Source organism: Pelodiscus sinensis, chromosome 12 (genome assembly GCF_052426305.1).
Source record: "Pelodiscus sinensis isolate ZL-2025 chromosome 12, ASM5242630v1, whole genome shotgun sequence".
Taxonomy (NCBI): domain Eukaryota; kingdom Metazoa; phylum Chordata; order Testudines; family Trionychidae; genus Pelodiscus; species Pelodiscus sinensis.
In genome coordinates, this window is record NC_143063.1 from 14,730,460 (window position 1) to 14,747,456 (window position 16,997).

A 16,997-nucleotide genomic window follows, 5' to 3' on the forward strand; every position below is an offset into this window, starting at 1 on the left:
TGCCCAAATAAATCTGTTAGTCTTTAATATGCCACAGGACTCCTTGTTGTTTTTGCATCTTTGTTACAATCAACAAGACACCGCCATGCAGATAACAGTGTATTCTTCAGATTGGTAGAGCTGAGCACACATGATACTACAGAAAACTAACTGACTGTCATGTTATTCATTGTTGGTAAAATCTGGGAGAATGGATGGTTTGGAGGATTATTAGTAATGGGATAGGAAAGCCTTCCTTAGTCAGACCAGATCAGTAGTCACCAAAAGATATTAGCATTTGGTGACTGGTAGACAGCCTCTATAAAATGAGATGAGTGATACCAATCCAGTTTCTAGTGGACAATACTCCCTAAGTCAAGTTACACCCCCAATAAGTGTAAATTGACTTAGTTTTTCTAAATAAGTGTATATTGGCTTAATTTTCTTAAAGGAGAAAAGCACATCTTCATTAGCTACACAATATTTTGAAACAGTCAGTTGTTCTGGTAAGAATACTGTTTGGTGGCCTGTGCAAAATGAGTATGAAGATCTCAGTTCAATTCCCAGTGGAAAGGGAATTGAAAAAGTCAGAAAAAGTCCCCCATTGTAGTACATGTTGAACTCACCTTGATTAGCAGCATTACTAACTCTTCCACTGCTTACTGGGCTCTTGGAAGACATTTAGGGGTAAGTTAGAACTTAGAGCCAGACTGGTGGCTGTAAGCAAACATTAAGGGACTGTGGGAAATTTGGCCACACCCATGAAAAGTGGACATCTAGTTAACTAAAATCATGCCGGACCACATACGTGCTAGGCCACAGAATGCTGGACTAGAGAGGTTCAACACGTAGAAAGGCCAAGCATTGCATGAGTATAGGCCCCTCCAGGTTAAGTCTGAGGCAAACTGGCAGAGGAACAGTGAGTCAAAGCGTGCTCTGCCTCTATCTATGCTGTATATGTTCTACGGCTAGAAAACCTCATTTTCTAAAATTATCAATCTAGCTAATTTTGCGAGCTAAGAAATAATTAAAAACCCTGTTTTTCCCTCCCAACAATTTCCTAACTATAACAGAACATCTGACTCACTTTAAAGGTGGACTGAAACTATAGGTTGAACCTCTCTGGTCCAGGACTCTCTGATCCAGGGGCTCTTTGCAGGACCATGGATGTTGCTGGACCAGAAAGCCATTGGCTGGGAGTCTGGGGACTGGGACAAGGGTCTGGCAGCTGGAAGAGGAGCTGAGAGCCCGGGGCTGGGAGAGGATCCAACCCAGGGGCAGAGAGCCTAGCAGTTGGAGCCAGAGCCAGCAGCACAGCCCGGACAGGGGTGCGGAGCCTGATGAACTGGGGCTAGATTCAGCATCACAGCCCCACCAGGGGACACAGAGACTGACAGCCAACGCTGGGGTTGGACCTGGCATCACAGCCCTGCTATGGAGTAGAGCCCAGAGACTGGGGCTAAGGCCAACAGCGCAGCCCTGCCAGGGGCATGGAGCCTTGTGGCTGAGGCATGGACCAGACTGGCATCACAGCTCTGCCACAGGTGTGGAGCCTGATGGTTGGGGCTGAGGCCAGCACTGCAGCCCCACTGAAGGGCAGCAGAGTCTGGTGGCCAGGCTGGCAGGCCAGCAGTGGGCCTGAGTGGGGGTGGGAAGCCTGGAGGAGAACCCAGCCGAGTCTGCTGAGGGTTCTTGGGAGAGCCCCCAAGTACATCAGTACAGGGGCTGGATTTGAGCTACCCTGGTTGGGCAAACTCCCTCGTTCGGGACCGATCAGGTCCCAAAGATGCCAGACAAGGGAGGTCCAACCTGTGGTCATAAAAGTTCTTCAGGGATCCCTTATATGAAGAGTAGTCAATTCTGACATACCGAAAGTTACCGGACATTTTGAGAAGAAACCAGAACTCCCACAGCCAAGTGTATTTAGGGGAAACGTATCTAGGCAATAAGGGGCTTGCGAGAGCTGAGGCACTGGTTCAATGTAGGGATGTTAAATTGCAGGAATTTCCATCAATTACTCGATTAGTCGATAAGGGGGAAAACAGGAGAGCCACAGTGGGGTTAGCTCCTAGCTCGAGAGCTAACCACGTTGCAGCTCTGCATACATTTAAAAGGCAGAGGTGTAGTGGTGGGACTAGGTGCAAACAGGGAATCAGCTGATACCTTGCTTGCACCTAGTCCCCCGCTACACTTCTGCTTCCCTTGCCCCTCCTGCCCCAAAGATGGTGCTGGGGGGAACTGGCTTTAAGCTGGCTCTCCCTAGCACCGGCTCCTGCTCCCCTCCCTCTGCTGCCTCTCTCTGATATGCTTATCTGGTAGTCGACTAGTCGCTTAGGGTATGTCTACACTAGCTCGTTAGTTCGAACTAGGTAGGCAAATGAGGGCAACCGGAGTTGCAAATGAAACCCGGGATTTAAATATCCCAGACTTCATTTGCATGTTCCCAGGCGCCGCCATTTTTAAATCCCCCTTAGTCCGAACTCCGTGCCCGCAGCTACATGCGGCACGGAGTAGGTAGTTCGAATTAGAGATCCTAGTTAGTTCTCATTAGTCCTATATGAGGAGACCCTTCATTTCTTGCACGTAATCCCTTTTTGCTCAGAGTTAGGTTTCCTTGGCTTAATGTCTGCTACTAGATATGGATATCTTAAGAGGACCACTGAACTAATCCAACTTACTTCGCTATTACAGGAATAGTGACTGCTTCAGAGATAGCTTTGATCACTTCACAGTGGACAGGATGTTGAGGCCTCTCCTCTTTCTTCCTTTGCAACAGAGAACGAAAAAGACAAAATTCATAGTGGAAATTGTGCATAAATAAACTCTTCCAATCCAGTGGTGATAAACCTAGCCAGTCTCAGTTTGTGTCATATGCAAGATGTAACCTGGTATGCAGGGATGAACACCTACTTCACAGCAAACACTTCTGAAAAATATTGCTATTGTGGTCCCTATGCAGGTTAAGCAGATAATGTCTGAACTGAACAGCTATACACATAACACACCTGAGAAATAAAATCTAGCACCAGAGAATTTGCCAACCATGGGAGGTCAATCTTGTCTAGCAGCATTAGCAGAACTTCCACTGCTTACTGGGCTCTTAGAAAACACTTAGAGGTAAATTAGAGCTAAATAACAGCACAAAGACATCTCTTGGATGGGCTGTTATATTCAACACCCAAATGACATCAAAGGCTAAGTATCAGACACCTATAGCCCACTCTATTAGCCTCATTTAGCACAGACACTTTAATTGACAGAGGGTTTTTTTTTCTTCCCCCTTCTCCTCTTTTTCTGCTTTATATTTGTTACTCTGTGCCTCTGGTTCCATATCTGTCAGCCAAAGAAGTGGGTTAAAGCACAGAACATGAAGAGCCCTGACTGGCAGCTATAAACAAATGTTATGGGACCACAAGACACAGGGCCACACCCGTGATAAGCGGACAACTGGCTAACTAAAATCACACCAGACCACAGATGTTCCCAGACCAGAGAGTGCTGGACTAGAGCAGTTCAACCTGTATTTGGTCTTATTAAGGCTAAAGTTTTAGAACAGTGGTTCTCAAATTGTGGTCCATGGACTACTAGCCACCTTTCAAGTGGGCCGCGGCTCAAGCTCAGCCCCGTTCTTCCCCCCTGCAATGGGGAACCTACACTGACACTCCAGCCTCATGACCTTCCACCACAAGGTTGGAGTGCCAGTACCAGCTTCCCACGTGGCGTGGGGGCAGTCACAGCCAATGGGAGCAGCAAGAGGTCGTGCCTGAGGGAGTAGCTAGGGATGCAAAGCCACATAAGCACTCCCCATTCCCTCATGCCCAGATCCCGCATTCCCATCCCCATCACGCATCTTCCCCACCCCATCACAGACACATTGCACTCCCAGCCTGCTCCTGCACCCTCTCTCCTGGTCAGACACCCTACCCCCAGCCTGCTCCTGTGCCTTTCCTTGTTCCTACACTCTCCCTCCTGGCCAAATTCTGCACTAACCCTTGGTTGTGCACCCTCCCTTGCTCTTGCTTGTGCACTTCTACCCAGACTCCCCACCCTCAGCCCACTCCTGTGGTCAAACTCCTAGCCAAACTCTGTTCCCTCAGACTGTTCCTTCACCCCACCTCCCAACCAGACCCCCCCATCCTCAGTCTATTCCTGTTATGATGGGTGGTTGGCTGGTGGTCCACAGAAAGGTCTGTGTTGAGTGGGGTGGGCCATGGGCCAAAAAGTTTGAGAACCACTGTTTTAGAAAAACAGAAGCATAAAGTTAAGATCCTAATTCTCTACTGTCGCTCCTGAATAAGAAGCTTACTATAATAAAGTACTAAGCACCAACTGCTCTCGCTGAAATCAGAACCACTTCCTTGCAGGTGAACTAGACAAGGTGAAATGAACTAGCTAGTTATAATTTATTGTGCTCTATCTGCCAACAAGTAATAACAGTAATCATAATTCTTTCCACAAAATCATATTTACCGTCCATGGACAGCAATAGCAGCAACACCAGTCTTTTCTATCCTCTTCACCAGCCTTATAGTGTCTTCAAGCTTAACAGAAAAAAACAGCACACACATTTTAGTTTGATAAAGAATTCTTCATCACATGATCATTATACAAATACATGCAGGAAATCTGTCTTCCCATCAAAGTATACACAATTCCCATATTAAAATAATCACACTCACTATGAACATAACCCTAAGTTTTACTTAGAGAACTATTTATTATGGCTAAAATAGGATTCTAGTCATGCCATTTTTAACACTTAGAAATTATACCTAAAGAACTTGTTTGATCTAGGAAATACAACTTTTGAAATGATTTCTCTTCACCTGTCTCTGGATTATCTTAAAAAAGATATAGAAACGCATTTGATTTCCAGATACTATTGCACTGAATATGCTATAAGGCATATATAGTGCATTCTGAATGTTCAAGATATCACTCAAATTGAATGTCAATTCATCCTCACATCTATTCAAGTATGAAATATCCAGAAAGATTTTCCTAGCACATATATGTTGAAAAATGACCCTGTGACTGAATAATTTGGTTAGTAGCCATACATTTAGAAGCCTCATGAAATAAGGGGAAAAAAAGGCCTTCTATTCCTTCAAAGAGAAAACAAAAACCTAACAGAAGATGCATGGAATATTCGCAGGACATTGCCAGTTTATCCAGGTATGTGCAATTATGCACCTTTCAGAAAAAGCAAAGGATTTACTTTCTTTTCAGAAGCTGGGTTAGTAGACTGTGGTTCATCTGAAAGTACCACAGTAGAACCTCAGATCTGCAAACACCAGAGTTACAAATTGACCAGTAAACCACACACCTCATTTGGAACGGAAAATACATAACCAGGCAGCAGCTACAGACAAAACAAAAAAACAAATAAAAAAAAACCAAATAGAGTACAGTGTTGTATTAAATGTAAACTGCTAAAAAAGGGAAAGCAGTATTTTCCTTTTGCGTAGTTAAAGTTTCAAAGCTGTAGTAAGTCAATATTCTGTTGTCAACTTTTGGAAGAACAACCATAATATTTGGTTCAGAGTTACGAGAAACCTCCATTTCCAAGGTGTTCATGATTCTGAGGTTCTACAGTAGCACATTCATCCTTGGGGAGAAGCAGATGGCAGGGAGTTAGAGGCAAAAGCTCACTTGCTTTTTCTGCTAGAAGATACATGAGAGGCAAAACCTGCTTGAAACAAGAAGGAAAAGAATCTAGGACAATAGTTCAAAGGGAAACGGTAATGTGCTAGTTCCCTGATCTAATGATGGGGGAGGCGAGAGTCATGGTGGAACATGAGCTCCCAATGCAATTCTATGGCCAAAAGGGCAAAAGCGATCCTTGAATGCATAAACAAGAAAGTCTCCAGTAGATTATTTTACATCTGTATTTGGCATTGGTACAACCATGGCTGGAATACTATGTCCAGTTCTGGGGTCCACAATTCAAGAAGAATGTGGATGAACAGAGAGGGTTCAGAGAAGAATCACAAGAATAATTGAAAGATATGAAAGTTTGGCTAATAGTGATAGTCTAAAGGAGCTTATTCTATTTATCTTAAAGAGAAGATTAAGGGTTGACTTGAATACACCCTATATATACACCTACATGGGGAATAAATATTTAATCATGAGCTCTTCAATCTAGCAGAAAGAGGTATAACATGACCGATGCATGGAAATTGAAGCTACACTAATTCACACTGGAAATTAGGTGTGTGTTGTTGACTAGGGATGTAAATACTGATCAAAACAGTTAACTGGTTAAACAATTAAAATTATATAAGTTTAACAGGTTAACTGTTGACAGGGGCAGAGCAGTCAGAGCGGGGAGAAGGGTTTTTTTCTCACGGTTGCTGCCAGGTCTACTGCTGTGCAGGCGAGGTCTGGTGCCAGTGGGGCTGCGTCTGGAGCTGCTGGGGCTGCAGCGTAGCCAGTCACAGGAGCCGGGGCCATGGCCAGATGTGGCTGCAACCTGGGCCAGAATTGCTGGGGTTGGGACCAAGGCTGCTGGGGCTATGGCACCGCCAGTGCAAGGAGCCCAGTTCAGGTCTGGAGCCACTGTGGCTGGTATTACTGCAGTGCAGCCACTGCCCTGCGTGGGCGAGGAGCCACTGTGGTGTGACTGAGTCCAGGGCTGCTGTTGCACAGCTGGGATCTGGTGCTGGGATCTGCTGCCGGGGCTGCTGGCATCATGCAGGTGGGGCTGCTGCCATGATCTGGGCCTGTAGAAGTATGGCTGGGGTCCTGCCTGACTACCATGTGGCCCTGCCTGTCACCCTGATCTGCTCCGATTCCTGCTAGTTGGCTCCATGAGACTGCCAATCTGGTTAATCAGTCACCAAATAAGTATTCCAATAAGCCTACTGCTTACTGGATAACCGGTTAACCAGTTAACCTTTTACATACCTATTGTTAACAGTGAGACTAATTAACCATTAACAACATACTAAGGATTGTGGTCGATTCTCTGACACTGACAATTTTAAAATCTAGATTGGATATTGTTCCCAACAATATATTCTAGGAATTATTCTGGGGAAGCTTTATAGTCTGGGGAAGAGGTCAGACTAGATCATCACAACAGTCCCTTCTAGCCTTAGATCTATGAACATTGCTGAAGATATGCTGATTTTACACATGGTTAGTAATACTTTTTATTAGACAATAAGCAGACAGGGGAGTTTAAGAGGGAGTTTGACAGCAGGAGGCCTATGATGGTCAGGAAGACCTGCAACACCTGTGCCAGCACTGCTTCTGTCTCCTCCACCTGCATTTGTAGCCAGACAGACCGCCAGAGCATGGATGCCTCTACCCAGATCCTGATGTGGTTTTGCAGGGACTGTGGCTTGCAATTCCCACTTTTATATCCAGGCTGGGGGGACCACGTGAAAGGTGCCTGCTGGTGGAATCTCTCAGGCAGCAGGTGGGAGAGTTACAGGAGGAGGTGACTAGGTTAAGGAGAGACAGCTGAGGTAGCTGTCCTAGTACACAAGACTGCTGACACACCACTGGTGGAGGAGGAGATGGCTCAGGGTGGACACTGGCAGATAGTTACTTCTGGCAGCAGGCAGTGCTCCACCCCTGCTCCCAATCCTCTCACCATGGTACTAGGAAACCGTTATGCTCTCCTTGATACAGGAGATAAGGAATCACCCCCTACAACAGAGGAGGAGAAGCCTCGTACCCCCAATGCTGGGAGGTCTGCTCCACCACTGCGAAGAGGAAACATAGGGTAGTGGTGGCAGGAGAATCTTCTAAGGGGGACAGTGGCACCCATCTGTCGCCCTGACGTGTCATCTCGGGAGGTATGCTGCCTGCTGGTGGCCCATATCCAAGACATTACGGAGGCATTATCAAGGATTATCTGGCTCTCTGACTGCTACCCCACCCTACTCATCCATGTGGGCACTAATGATACTGCAGGGTGTGACACCGAGCAGACCAAGAGTGACCACAGGGCTCTGGGAGTATGGGTGAAGGAGTTTGGAGCACAGGTGGTATTCTCTTCAATCCTTCCTGTCAAAGGTAGGGGCCCAGGCAGAGATGGGTGCATCCTGGAGGTGAATGCTTGGCTGTGAAGATGGTGTCGCCAGAAGGGCTTTGGCTTCCTCAACCACAGGATGCTATTCCAGGAAGGACTGCTAAGCAGGGATGGTGTTCACTTTCAAAGAAGGGGAAGACCGTATTTGGATACAGACTGGCTAACCTAGTGGGGAGGGCTTTAAACTAGGTTTGATGGGGACAGGTTACCAAAGCCCATGGGTAAGTGAAGAACATGGAGACTTGGGAAATGGGTTGGAAATGGGAGGGAGTGTGGGCTATAATAGCAGAGAGACAGGAGGGACAAGGCAGAACTGGGAGGCAAGATCAAATTAGTATCCTAGATGCCTATATACAAATGCAAGAAGTATGGGTAATAAGTAGGAAGAACTGGAAGTTCTAATAAATAAATACAACTATGACATTGTTGGCATCACAGAGACTTGGTGGGATAATACACATGATTGGAATATTGGTATAGAAGGGTAGAGCTTACTCAGGAACGACAGGTGGGGAAAAAAGGGAGGAGGTGTTGCCTTATATATTAAAAATGTACACACTTGGACTGAGGTGGAGATGGACATAGGAGATGGACGTATTGAGAGTCTCTAGCTTAGGCTAAAAAACAATGGTGACGTCATTCTAGGGGTCTACTACAGGCCACCTACCCAGGCAGGAAGAGGTGGACGAGGCTTTTTTTAAACAACTAACAAAATCATCCACAGCGCAGGATTTGGTAATGATGGGGGACTTCAACTATTCAAACATATGTTGGGAAATTAACACAGAGGGACACAGACTATCCAGTAAGTTCTTGGACTGCACTGAAGACAGCTTTTTATTTTGGAAGGCTGAAAAAGCTACTACGGGGGAAGCTGTTCTAGATTTGATTTTAACAAATAGGGTTGAGAATTTGAAAGTGTAAGGCAGCTTGGGTAAAAGTGATCATAGAGTTCATGATTCTAAGGTATGGTAGTAGGGAGAACGGCAAATTAGAGACCATGGATTTCAGGAAGGCAGATTTTGGTAAGCTCAGAGAGCTGGTAGGTAAGGTCCCACAGGAAAAACAACTGAAGAGAGTTGGCAGTTTTTCAAAGAAACATTATTAAGGGCCCAAAAGCAAGCTATTCCGCTGCATAAGAAAGATGGAAAATATGGCAAAAGACCACCTTGGCTTAACCAGGAGATATTGCATGATCTAAAAATAAATAAGGAGTCATAAAAAATGGAAACTAGGACAAATTACAAAGGATGAATATAGGCAAACAATACAGGAATGCAGGGGCAAGATTAGAAAGGCAAAGGCACAAAATGAGCTCAAACTAGCTACCAGCATAAAGGGAAACAAGAAGACATTCTATAAATATATTGGAAGCAAGAGGAAGACCAAGGACAGGGTAGGCCCACTGCTCAGTGAGAAGGGAGAAACAGTATCAGGAAACTTGAAAATGGCAGAGATGCTTAATGACTTCTTTGTTTCAGTCTTCACCAAGAAGTTTGATAATGAAGGGATGCCTAACACAATGAATGCTAGTAGAAATGAGGTAGATATAGAAGTTAAAATTTAAAAAACCCAAGTTAAAAATTACTTAGAAAAGTTAGACATCTGAAACTCACCAGGGCCTGATGAAATGCATCCTAGAATACTCAAGGAGCTGTTAGAAGAGGTATCTGAGGCTTTAGCTATCATCTTTGGAAAATCATGGAAGACAGGAGAGATTCCAGAAGACTGGAAAAGGGCAAATATAGCGCCCATCTGTAAGAATAACCCTGGAAACTACAGACCAGTCAGTTTAACTTCTGTGCCATGAAAAATAATGGAGCAAGTAATTAAGGAAATCATCTGCAAACACTTGGAAGATAATAAGGTGACAGGGAACAGCCATCATGGATTTATAAAGAACAAATCATGTCAAACCAATCTGACAGCTTTCTTTGATAGGATAACAAGTCTCGTGGATAAGGGAGACACGGTGGACGTGGTATACCTAGACTTTAGTAAGGCATTTTATATGGTCTTGCATGATACTCTTATCAATAAACTAGGCAAATAGAACTTATATGGGGCTACTATAAGGTGGGTACATAACTGGCTGGATAACTGCACTCAGAGAGTAGTTATTAATGGTTCACAATCCTGCTGGAAAGTTATAACAAGTGGGGTTTCATAGGGGTCTGTTTTGGGACTGGCTCTGTTCAATATCTTCATCAATGATTTAGATATCGGCACAGAGAGTACGCTTATTAAGTTTGCAGATGATAAGCTGGGAGGGGTTGCAACTGCTTTGGAAGATAGGGTCATAATTCAAAATTATTTGGACAAATTGGATAAATGGTCTGAGGTAAACAGGATGAAGTTTAATAAGGACAAATGCAAAGTGCTCCACTTAGGAAGGAACAATCAGTGTCACATACAGAATGGGAAGCGACTGTCTAAAAGGAGTACATAAAGGGATGTAGTGGTTATATTGGACCACAAGCTAAATATGAGTCAACGGTGTGACGCTGCTGCAAAAAAAGCAAACAATTCTAGGATGCATTAACGGGTGTATTGTGAGCAAGACACAAGAAGTCATTCTTCCGTTCTACTCTGAGTTGGTTAGGCCTCAGTTGGAGTATTGTGTCCAGTTCTGGACATTACATTTCAAGAAAGATGTGGAGAAACTGGAGAAGGTCCAGAGAAGAGCAACAAGAATGATTAAAGGTCTAGAGAACATGAGCTATGAAGGAAGACTGAAAGAATTGGGCTTGTTTAGTTTGGAAAAGAGAAGATTGAGAGGGGACATGATAGTGGTTTTCAGGTATCTAAAAGGTGTCACAAAGAGGAGGGAGAAAAATTGTTCTTTCTGACCTCTGAGGATAGAACAAGAAGCAATGGGCTCAAACTGCAGCAATGGAGGTTTAGGTTGGACATCAGGAAAAAGTTCATAACTGTCAGGATGGTTAAACACTGGAATAAATTGCCTAGGGAGGTTGTGGAATCCCCATCTCTGGAGATATTTAAGAGTAGGTTAGATAAATGTCTATCAGGGATGGTCTAGACAGTACTGGGTCCTGCCATGAGGACAGGGGACTGGACTCGATGACCTCACGAGATCCCTTCTAATCCTAGTATTCTTTGACAATCTTTCTATTAAGCCATCACCATTCTTGTCTCTCTGTCACGGGATTTTTGCTTGCCTCTCCTGTGCACATGCCAATGTGGCTGCCCCCGCCAGCTCCTGCAGGCATGCTCTGAGCATGCTCTGCCACCTGGCTCCTGCTGTGGCCAATGCGGGAGGCCGCCCCCATCCCCAGATCTGACTCGAGCTGGCTTCGTGTTGGCAGCACCGGCTCCCTGCCCCCCCAGCAGGCTGCCGACTGGCTCCCGGCCCCTCCCCCCCAGCAGGCCACCCCCGCCAGCTTCTGTAGGTGGCCTGCCTGCCTCTGTGCTGCGCTGCTCCCGGCTCTCCCCAGGCTGCCCCTGCCAGCTCCAGATCCCAGCCCCCCAGCAGCCTTCTGACCGGCTCCTGGACCACCCAGCAGCTCACTGACCAGCTCCTGCCCCCCGTCGGAAGGCTGCACCCCCTGGCAGGTTCGCCAACTGGGCAGGCTGGCTCCCGGTCCCTCTGGCAGCCCACCCCCACCTGCTCTGGCTCCCAGTCCCCCCAGCAGCCCACTGACTGGCTCCTGACCCCCCTCAGCAACCCGCCCCCACCAGCTCCTGTACCCAGCCCGCCTGCCTGTGTGCCATGCCTGTGTGCCCGGCCACCTCTGCCAGCTCAGGCTCCCAGCTCCCACCCCTAGCAGCCCGCCAAGCAGCTCCCGCCCCCTCCTTGAGAGGCCGCATCCTGGCCCCCCCCCCCCCCGGCAGGTCACCCCCGCCAGCGCTGGCTCCCAGCCCCCCTGCTGACTGGACCCCAGCCCACTCCCCTCGCCAGGCCACATCCTGGCCCCCTTAGCAGGTCGCTGACATGCAGGCTGCCCCTGCCAGCTCCAGCTCACATTGGCAGGCCACCCCCCCGCCTAAGACCAAAAATAAAAAAATATATATATTTTTTAAAAAAGACAATCTTTCTAACAGAGCTTCAAAAGACTGAAAATATAGTTTTCAGCTACCAATATAGGAGAAAGATTGGATGGCTAAGTACTATTCAAGGTAGTTGCAATCTGTTAGCCACCCAATCTTTCTCCTAGATTGTTAGCTGAAAACTTTGTTTTCAGTCTTTTCGTATGCTTTTAGAAAGATTGTCTTTTAATTATTATTTAATTTTTTTATTATGCACGATATAAATAATGTGTACAATACATGCCTAAATGTATGTATTTAATCAGTGATTGCATTTACATCAGATATATTTGTACTAGTTACACATTTGTCCATATACATGTACACAAATTCAGTCTGCCTGTGCAGACATAATAACTGTGCACATAATTAGGCAGCAATTTGAAAAACAAACAGATGTAAGTACTAAAGGCAAAACAAATTTATTACTTGAGTTAAAAAACTCTATTCCATGCAAAAAAAATATTATTGACTAAAAGTAAGTTCTAACCAACTGCATCAGCAAGGACAGTAGTTTGAGTGAAACTGTTAATGTGGAATTTGTGGAAGAAGTCAGTTGTCTCATGGAGGAAGCTGCACCTTCGTGTGATGAATGGTTTTAGCATGGTTTTTATAAATCTGGATATTTCTTTAGTAAGCATGCCAGGGCCAGAAGAGATGGATTTGCTTGGGATCCCATGTTTGTTTCTTGGGAAAAACACAGAAGGTCCCCTGAGGTGTGTTCATTGGGGGTGAGGTTGTAGAGTTTCTCTTGGAATTGTTTGGGGAAGGATTTGATGACATCCTTAAATTCCTGGGTAAATTATGGTATGGAGAGGAGGTGGAGTCAGACAGTTGCTGGTTGGCCTTATTCAGGAACCTATCACAATTGAAGTCTACAATGGTGACCCTTTGATCCGAAGGTTTAATCACTCTCTGTTAGTTGAGTTTCAGAAACTATACAGATGTCCTCTCAGCAGTGGACAGACTGTGGTGAATGTGGTGTTTGTTAAGGATTTCCTCGCCATTTTTTCCCCTAAAGCAGGGGTGGGGAACCTCAGGCCCGGGGGACGGATGCAGCCTCCGGCTTACCTGGATCTGGCCCCTGAGGCTCAGCATTGGGGAGCCTGCCCTGTTGCTCCAATCCTCCGTCACACACCCACAGGGCTGAAGCATACAAAATCTATTAGCCTGGGCCCCCCTAGACTCTGGTGTGCAAGAGGAATGTGGGGAGTGTCTTTCTCCTCTCAGTCAGGGGCTTCTTACTTTACTCCTCACTTGTGTGAGGCCCTCGACTGATTTTTCTGTGGGTCAGCAGCCCCAGACCCAAAAAAGGTTCCCCACTCTGCCCTAAAGGATCAAGAGCGTGATAGTCTACTATGGGATTTCTTTTCCTTAAGAGTGTCAGTGGGGTATGGTAATTGTGACATCTTCATTGTTGTGAAAGAATTCTTTAAGTCTAAGTCAACAGAAGAATTCACCGTGAATGGTCCTTTGAAATAAGTGTTCACTACTTATGCTAAGCAATCTGTTCCACTCTGTATTTACTGTGGCACACTGCATACATTACCAAGATCTAAAGAGGGGCTCTGTATAAAAGTCTGCCTCTCACCAACAGAAGTTGATTCAACCATCCTGACTCTCCGAGAAATTCGCTGTCAGTTACTTGAGCTTGTCTAAATATGGAATTGTCCTACTGAGTCAATGTGTGGATACTCTTATTTCAGAAAAAAAGTACACGTTTCTGTATCTCTTAAGCCAATGGGTTAAAATTAGTTAAAACTTCATTCTAATGTCTATAGTATTCTAATCTGGCTCCAAGGGTTAACAATAACCAGAACAAAGCATAATAAAGCATATTCTTACCGAAGACAAGATTCGGATTTTGCAGGTCACTGGTTTGCAAATTCCTTTAACCAAGGTACTCAGAATCTAAAGAAAGGAAGGGATAAATACTATACATAAGCTACATGAGTAAATCTTGTTTTTGAACCTGTAAAGACATTTAAACACTTCTGTAAAGAAAAATATATAAAAACCCATATCTATAATATTACTTTTTAAAATGCATGTATTTATGTTTACATGCCACTGGAACATACATTGTATATACTTAAATATAAACGTAGGTTGGATAAATTATTTATAATCAAATCAGTTTTTATTTTATTTTCTCTTCTGATTTCACTGGGTCTCTAGACACCATTTTCTACAGTAATATCTTGCTAATCGGCTTTAAGATTTGCTGGAGTGACATTGCTAATGTACATTTCGAAAACAAGCCTGTGGATTTTTCACTGCTATTGGAGTTTCTGTAAAAACTGAATCAATATAAGCTCAATAATTATTTGAGTAGTTCTTAGAGTCCATATTAATAATTCAGACAAAAAGTGCTAAGGGTTAACACAGAATTATGTTTATGCAAATATTGAACTTTCTTGTGCTCAAATTATTATTAGATAGCAAAATCATTAACACACAAACTATTACCAGCCAAGAGCAAAGTCAGTCTCCAAAGCCTGCTGAAGGAATCTGACACTGCTAAAAGAATATAAGTAGAGCATGAAAGATTTGGCTCTACAAATGGAATTCATAGGGAAATTCATACTCAGAATTAAATTTTTAAGATATTACATTTGTTAATATTACTGCAAAATTGAATTGTTCAAGTATTGGATATAAAAACAAAAATTAGTTAATACAATTTGAAAAATTACAAATATGAATTGAATTAAGTCCTTTAAATATTTTTGTTAAGAATTATTTTATCTGACAAATCATTAGGGAGCAGTTGAACTGGTCATGAGAACATAAGCCCAAGCAACTTTTGCAAACTAAACATAAAAACTTGAGTTTTGTTATTGGAAATAGTTCAACTACATCCTCAATCACCTAATAAATACAATAATATTTAGGTAAAATGAATATTCAGAATATGCACAACTGTTGAGAAAACAATTTCTCTAAAATGATAATCACCTTACAACAGAGACATAGACTTAGGATAAAAACTGATAAACACTGATAACGCTAAGTAAAGATTAATAGTTGAGAATCCTATTTTCAGTCTTCTACTTACAAAATAAGCTATGTTCAACTGTAGTAATAAAATGCTAGCAGTCTTCATGAAAATCTCTACAATAAGCAGAAAGTATGCATGCAAGATAAAAAAGCTCTTTTTCAACCCCCATGAGGCTAAAATACTCTATTTTTTAAATAAAATTTCTAGCTTGACATTTAGATTGTATCTATATTTCTTCTTTTTAAAGCAAACATACTTAGTTGCATTTTCAAATCGTTGTTCCTTAAGTCACATGTAAAAAATAGAGCACTGTTTTTTACCCTTTCTAGCAGCATTTAATATGCTACATCAACAGGTAGTGAGACTCTATAAATAATGCTATATGGTTTCTCTGTGACGGCTTCTACAATGTCAATGGCAACTGATGTAGCATACATGTTTAAGATTAAGGCACCTGAAAGGAAGGAGGTGGATTGTATAATTACAGAAATGCAGGCCTCGAAGCAACCTCAAGAATCATCAAGTCCAACCTCCTGCACTAAGGCAGGACCAATTAAACCTAGGCAGATGTTTGTCCAAGTTTTCTTAAAAACTCCAATGATGAGAATTCCACAACCTTCTTTGGAAGCCTATTTTAGTGCTTAAATATTTGAATAGTTTGGAAGTTTTTCCTAATATCTAACCTAAATCTCTCAATAGTCCTTGTTTATAACAGTCCCTCACTCATTTGAAGATTTATCAGGCCCCTCCCTTAATCTTCTTTTTCTCAAGACTAAACGTGCAATCCTTTTTTCACGTGTCAAGTTTTGTAAACCTTTTATCATTTCTGCTGGTCTCCTCTGGACAATACAAAGTGAGAAATGGACATAGTACTCAAGCTGAGGCCTCACCAATGATGAGTATAGCAAGACAATTACCATTCAAGTCTTACATGATTAGGGTGACCATATTCCCATGCCAACACCCTCTTGACCCCATTACTCCTCAGCCAACACCACTTTGCCCCCACCCCTGCACTCCCCAGAGCGAGGCTGCTCCCCTAGGGAGCATGGTTGTTACTGCGCTCCCTACTCCTTCGTGCCTCCTCCCTCCCAAGTGCGTTTTGCACCCCCACGGGTAGGATAAGCTTCCTCTTATCCTCATTTAAAACAGGGTCAGGATTTAGTTTTGCCAGGAAAATGGAGGCTCTACAGCTGGAGCCTTGCCACCCTCACCACCAAAGGCATGTGTCTTGTGTGAGAAATATGCCTTGTGCACATCAAACATCAACAAAATTCTGTCTAGCGCTGTGCGCAAAGAAGGGAATCATGGGCTGCCATTCTCTAGCAATTTAAAATGCTCAAGCTAAAGAAATCAGCCCCTCAGCTCCTGTTTTCAGCCCTGCAGGGGTTGCCAGGGTTTGCGGCTTCAGCCCTCAGGAGAGAGGGGTGCTGGGAACTGGAGCTTCAGCTGGGAGGGAGGGGGCACTGAGGATCAGGGCTTCAGCCTGACAGCACTGGGAATTCAGTGTGGGAAGAGCCACCGGGGATCAAGATTTTGCCCCACTGCAGGTGCCAGAGATTATGGTTTCAGTCCTGCAGCCTGACAGGGCTGGCAGACCACCGCCCCAATCCTGCTTTATGGTGCACATAGGGAGGGGTGACACACATACCACTCACTCACTCTCACACCCTTATCCCTCTATCACACACAGTCTGCCTAGGTGGATTCCCGTCTTCCTGCCTCTGAACCCTGTCTGAGAACGCCACCTGCTGGCCACTGCCTGTTGCATTCTCCTTCCAGCAGCAAACAGGAGGCAGCTGCAGCTGTGCTGACCATGACTGACCAGCAGGAAGAACACTAGAGCTGAAAAAACAGGGCTTCCCACTGGTGCTCTCAAGGAGAGGCACAGCATGGATCTGGCAGGGCTTTCCCCAACCCCCGGAA

General features: G+C 44.4%; 1 protein-coding gene across 7 annotated transcripts in view; it reads right to left on the reverse strand.

Annotated features, from left to right (window-relative positions):
* Window positions 1-16,997, reverse strand: part of DUS2 (dihydrouridine synthase 2) — a 79,722-nt gene that overhangs the window by 23,281 nt on the left and 39,444 nt on the right. For all 7 annotated transcript variants that reach the window (XR_012906751.2, XR_012906752.2, XM_075940318.2 and 4 more), the window contains 3 exons: window positions 13,916-13,981; window positions 4,450-4,520; window positions 2,658-2,744 (listed from right to left, as the gene is read on the reverse strand). Coding sequence is in view for 5 of the 7 variants with exons in the window: in XM_075940318.2 (XP_075796433.1) it covers window positions 2,658-2,744; window positions 4,450-4,520; window positions 13,916-13,981 (224 nt within the window). In the remaining 2 variants the exon portion in view is untranslated. The remainder of the gene's footprint in view (window positions 1-2,657; window positions 2,745-4,449; window positions 4,521-13,915; window positions 13,982-16,997) is intronic.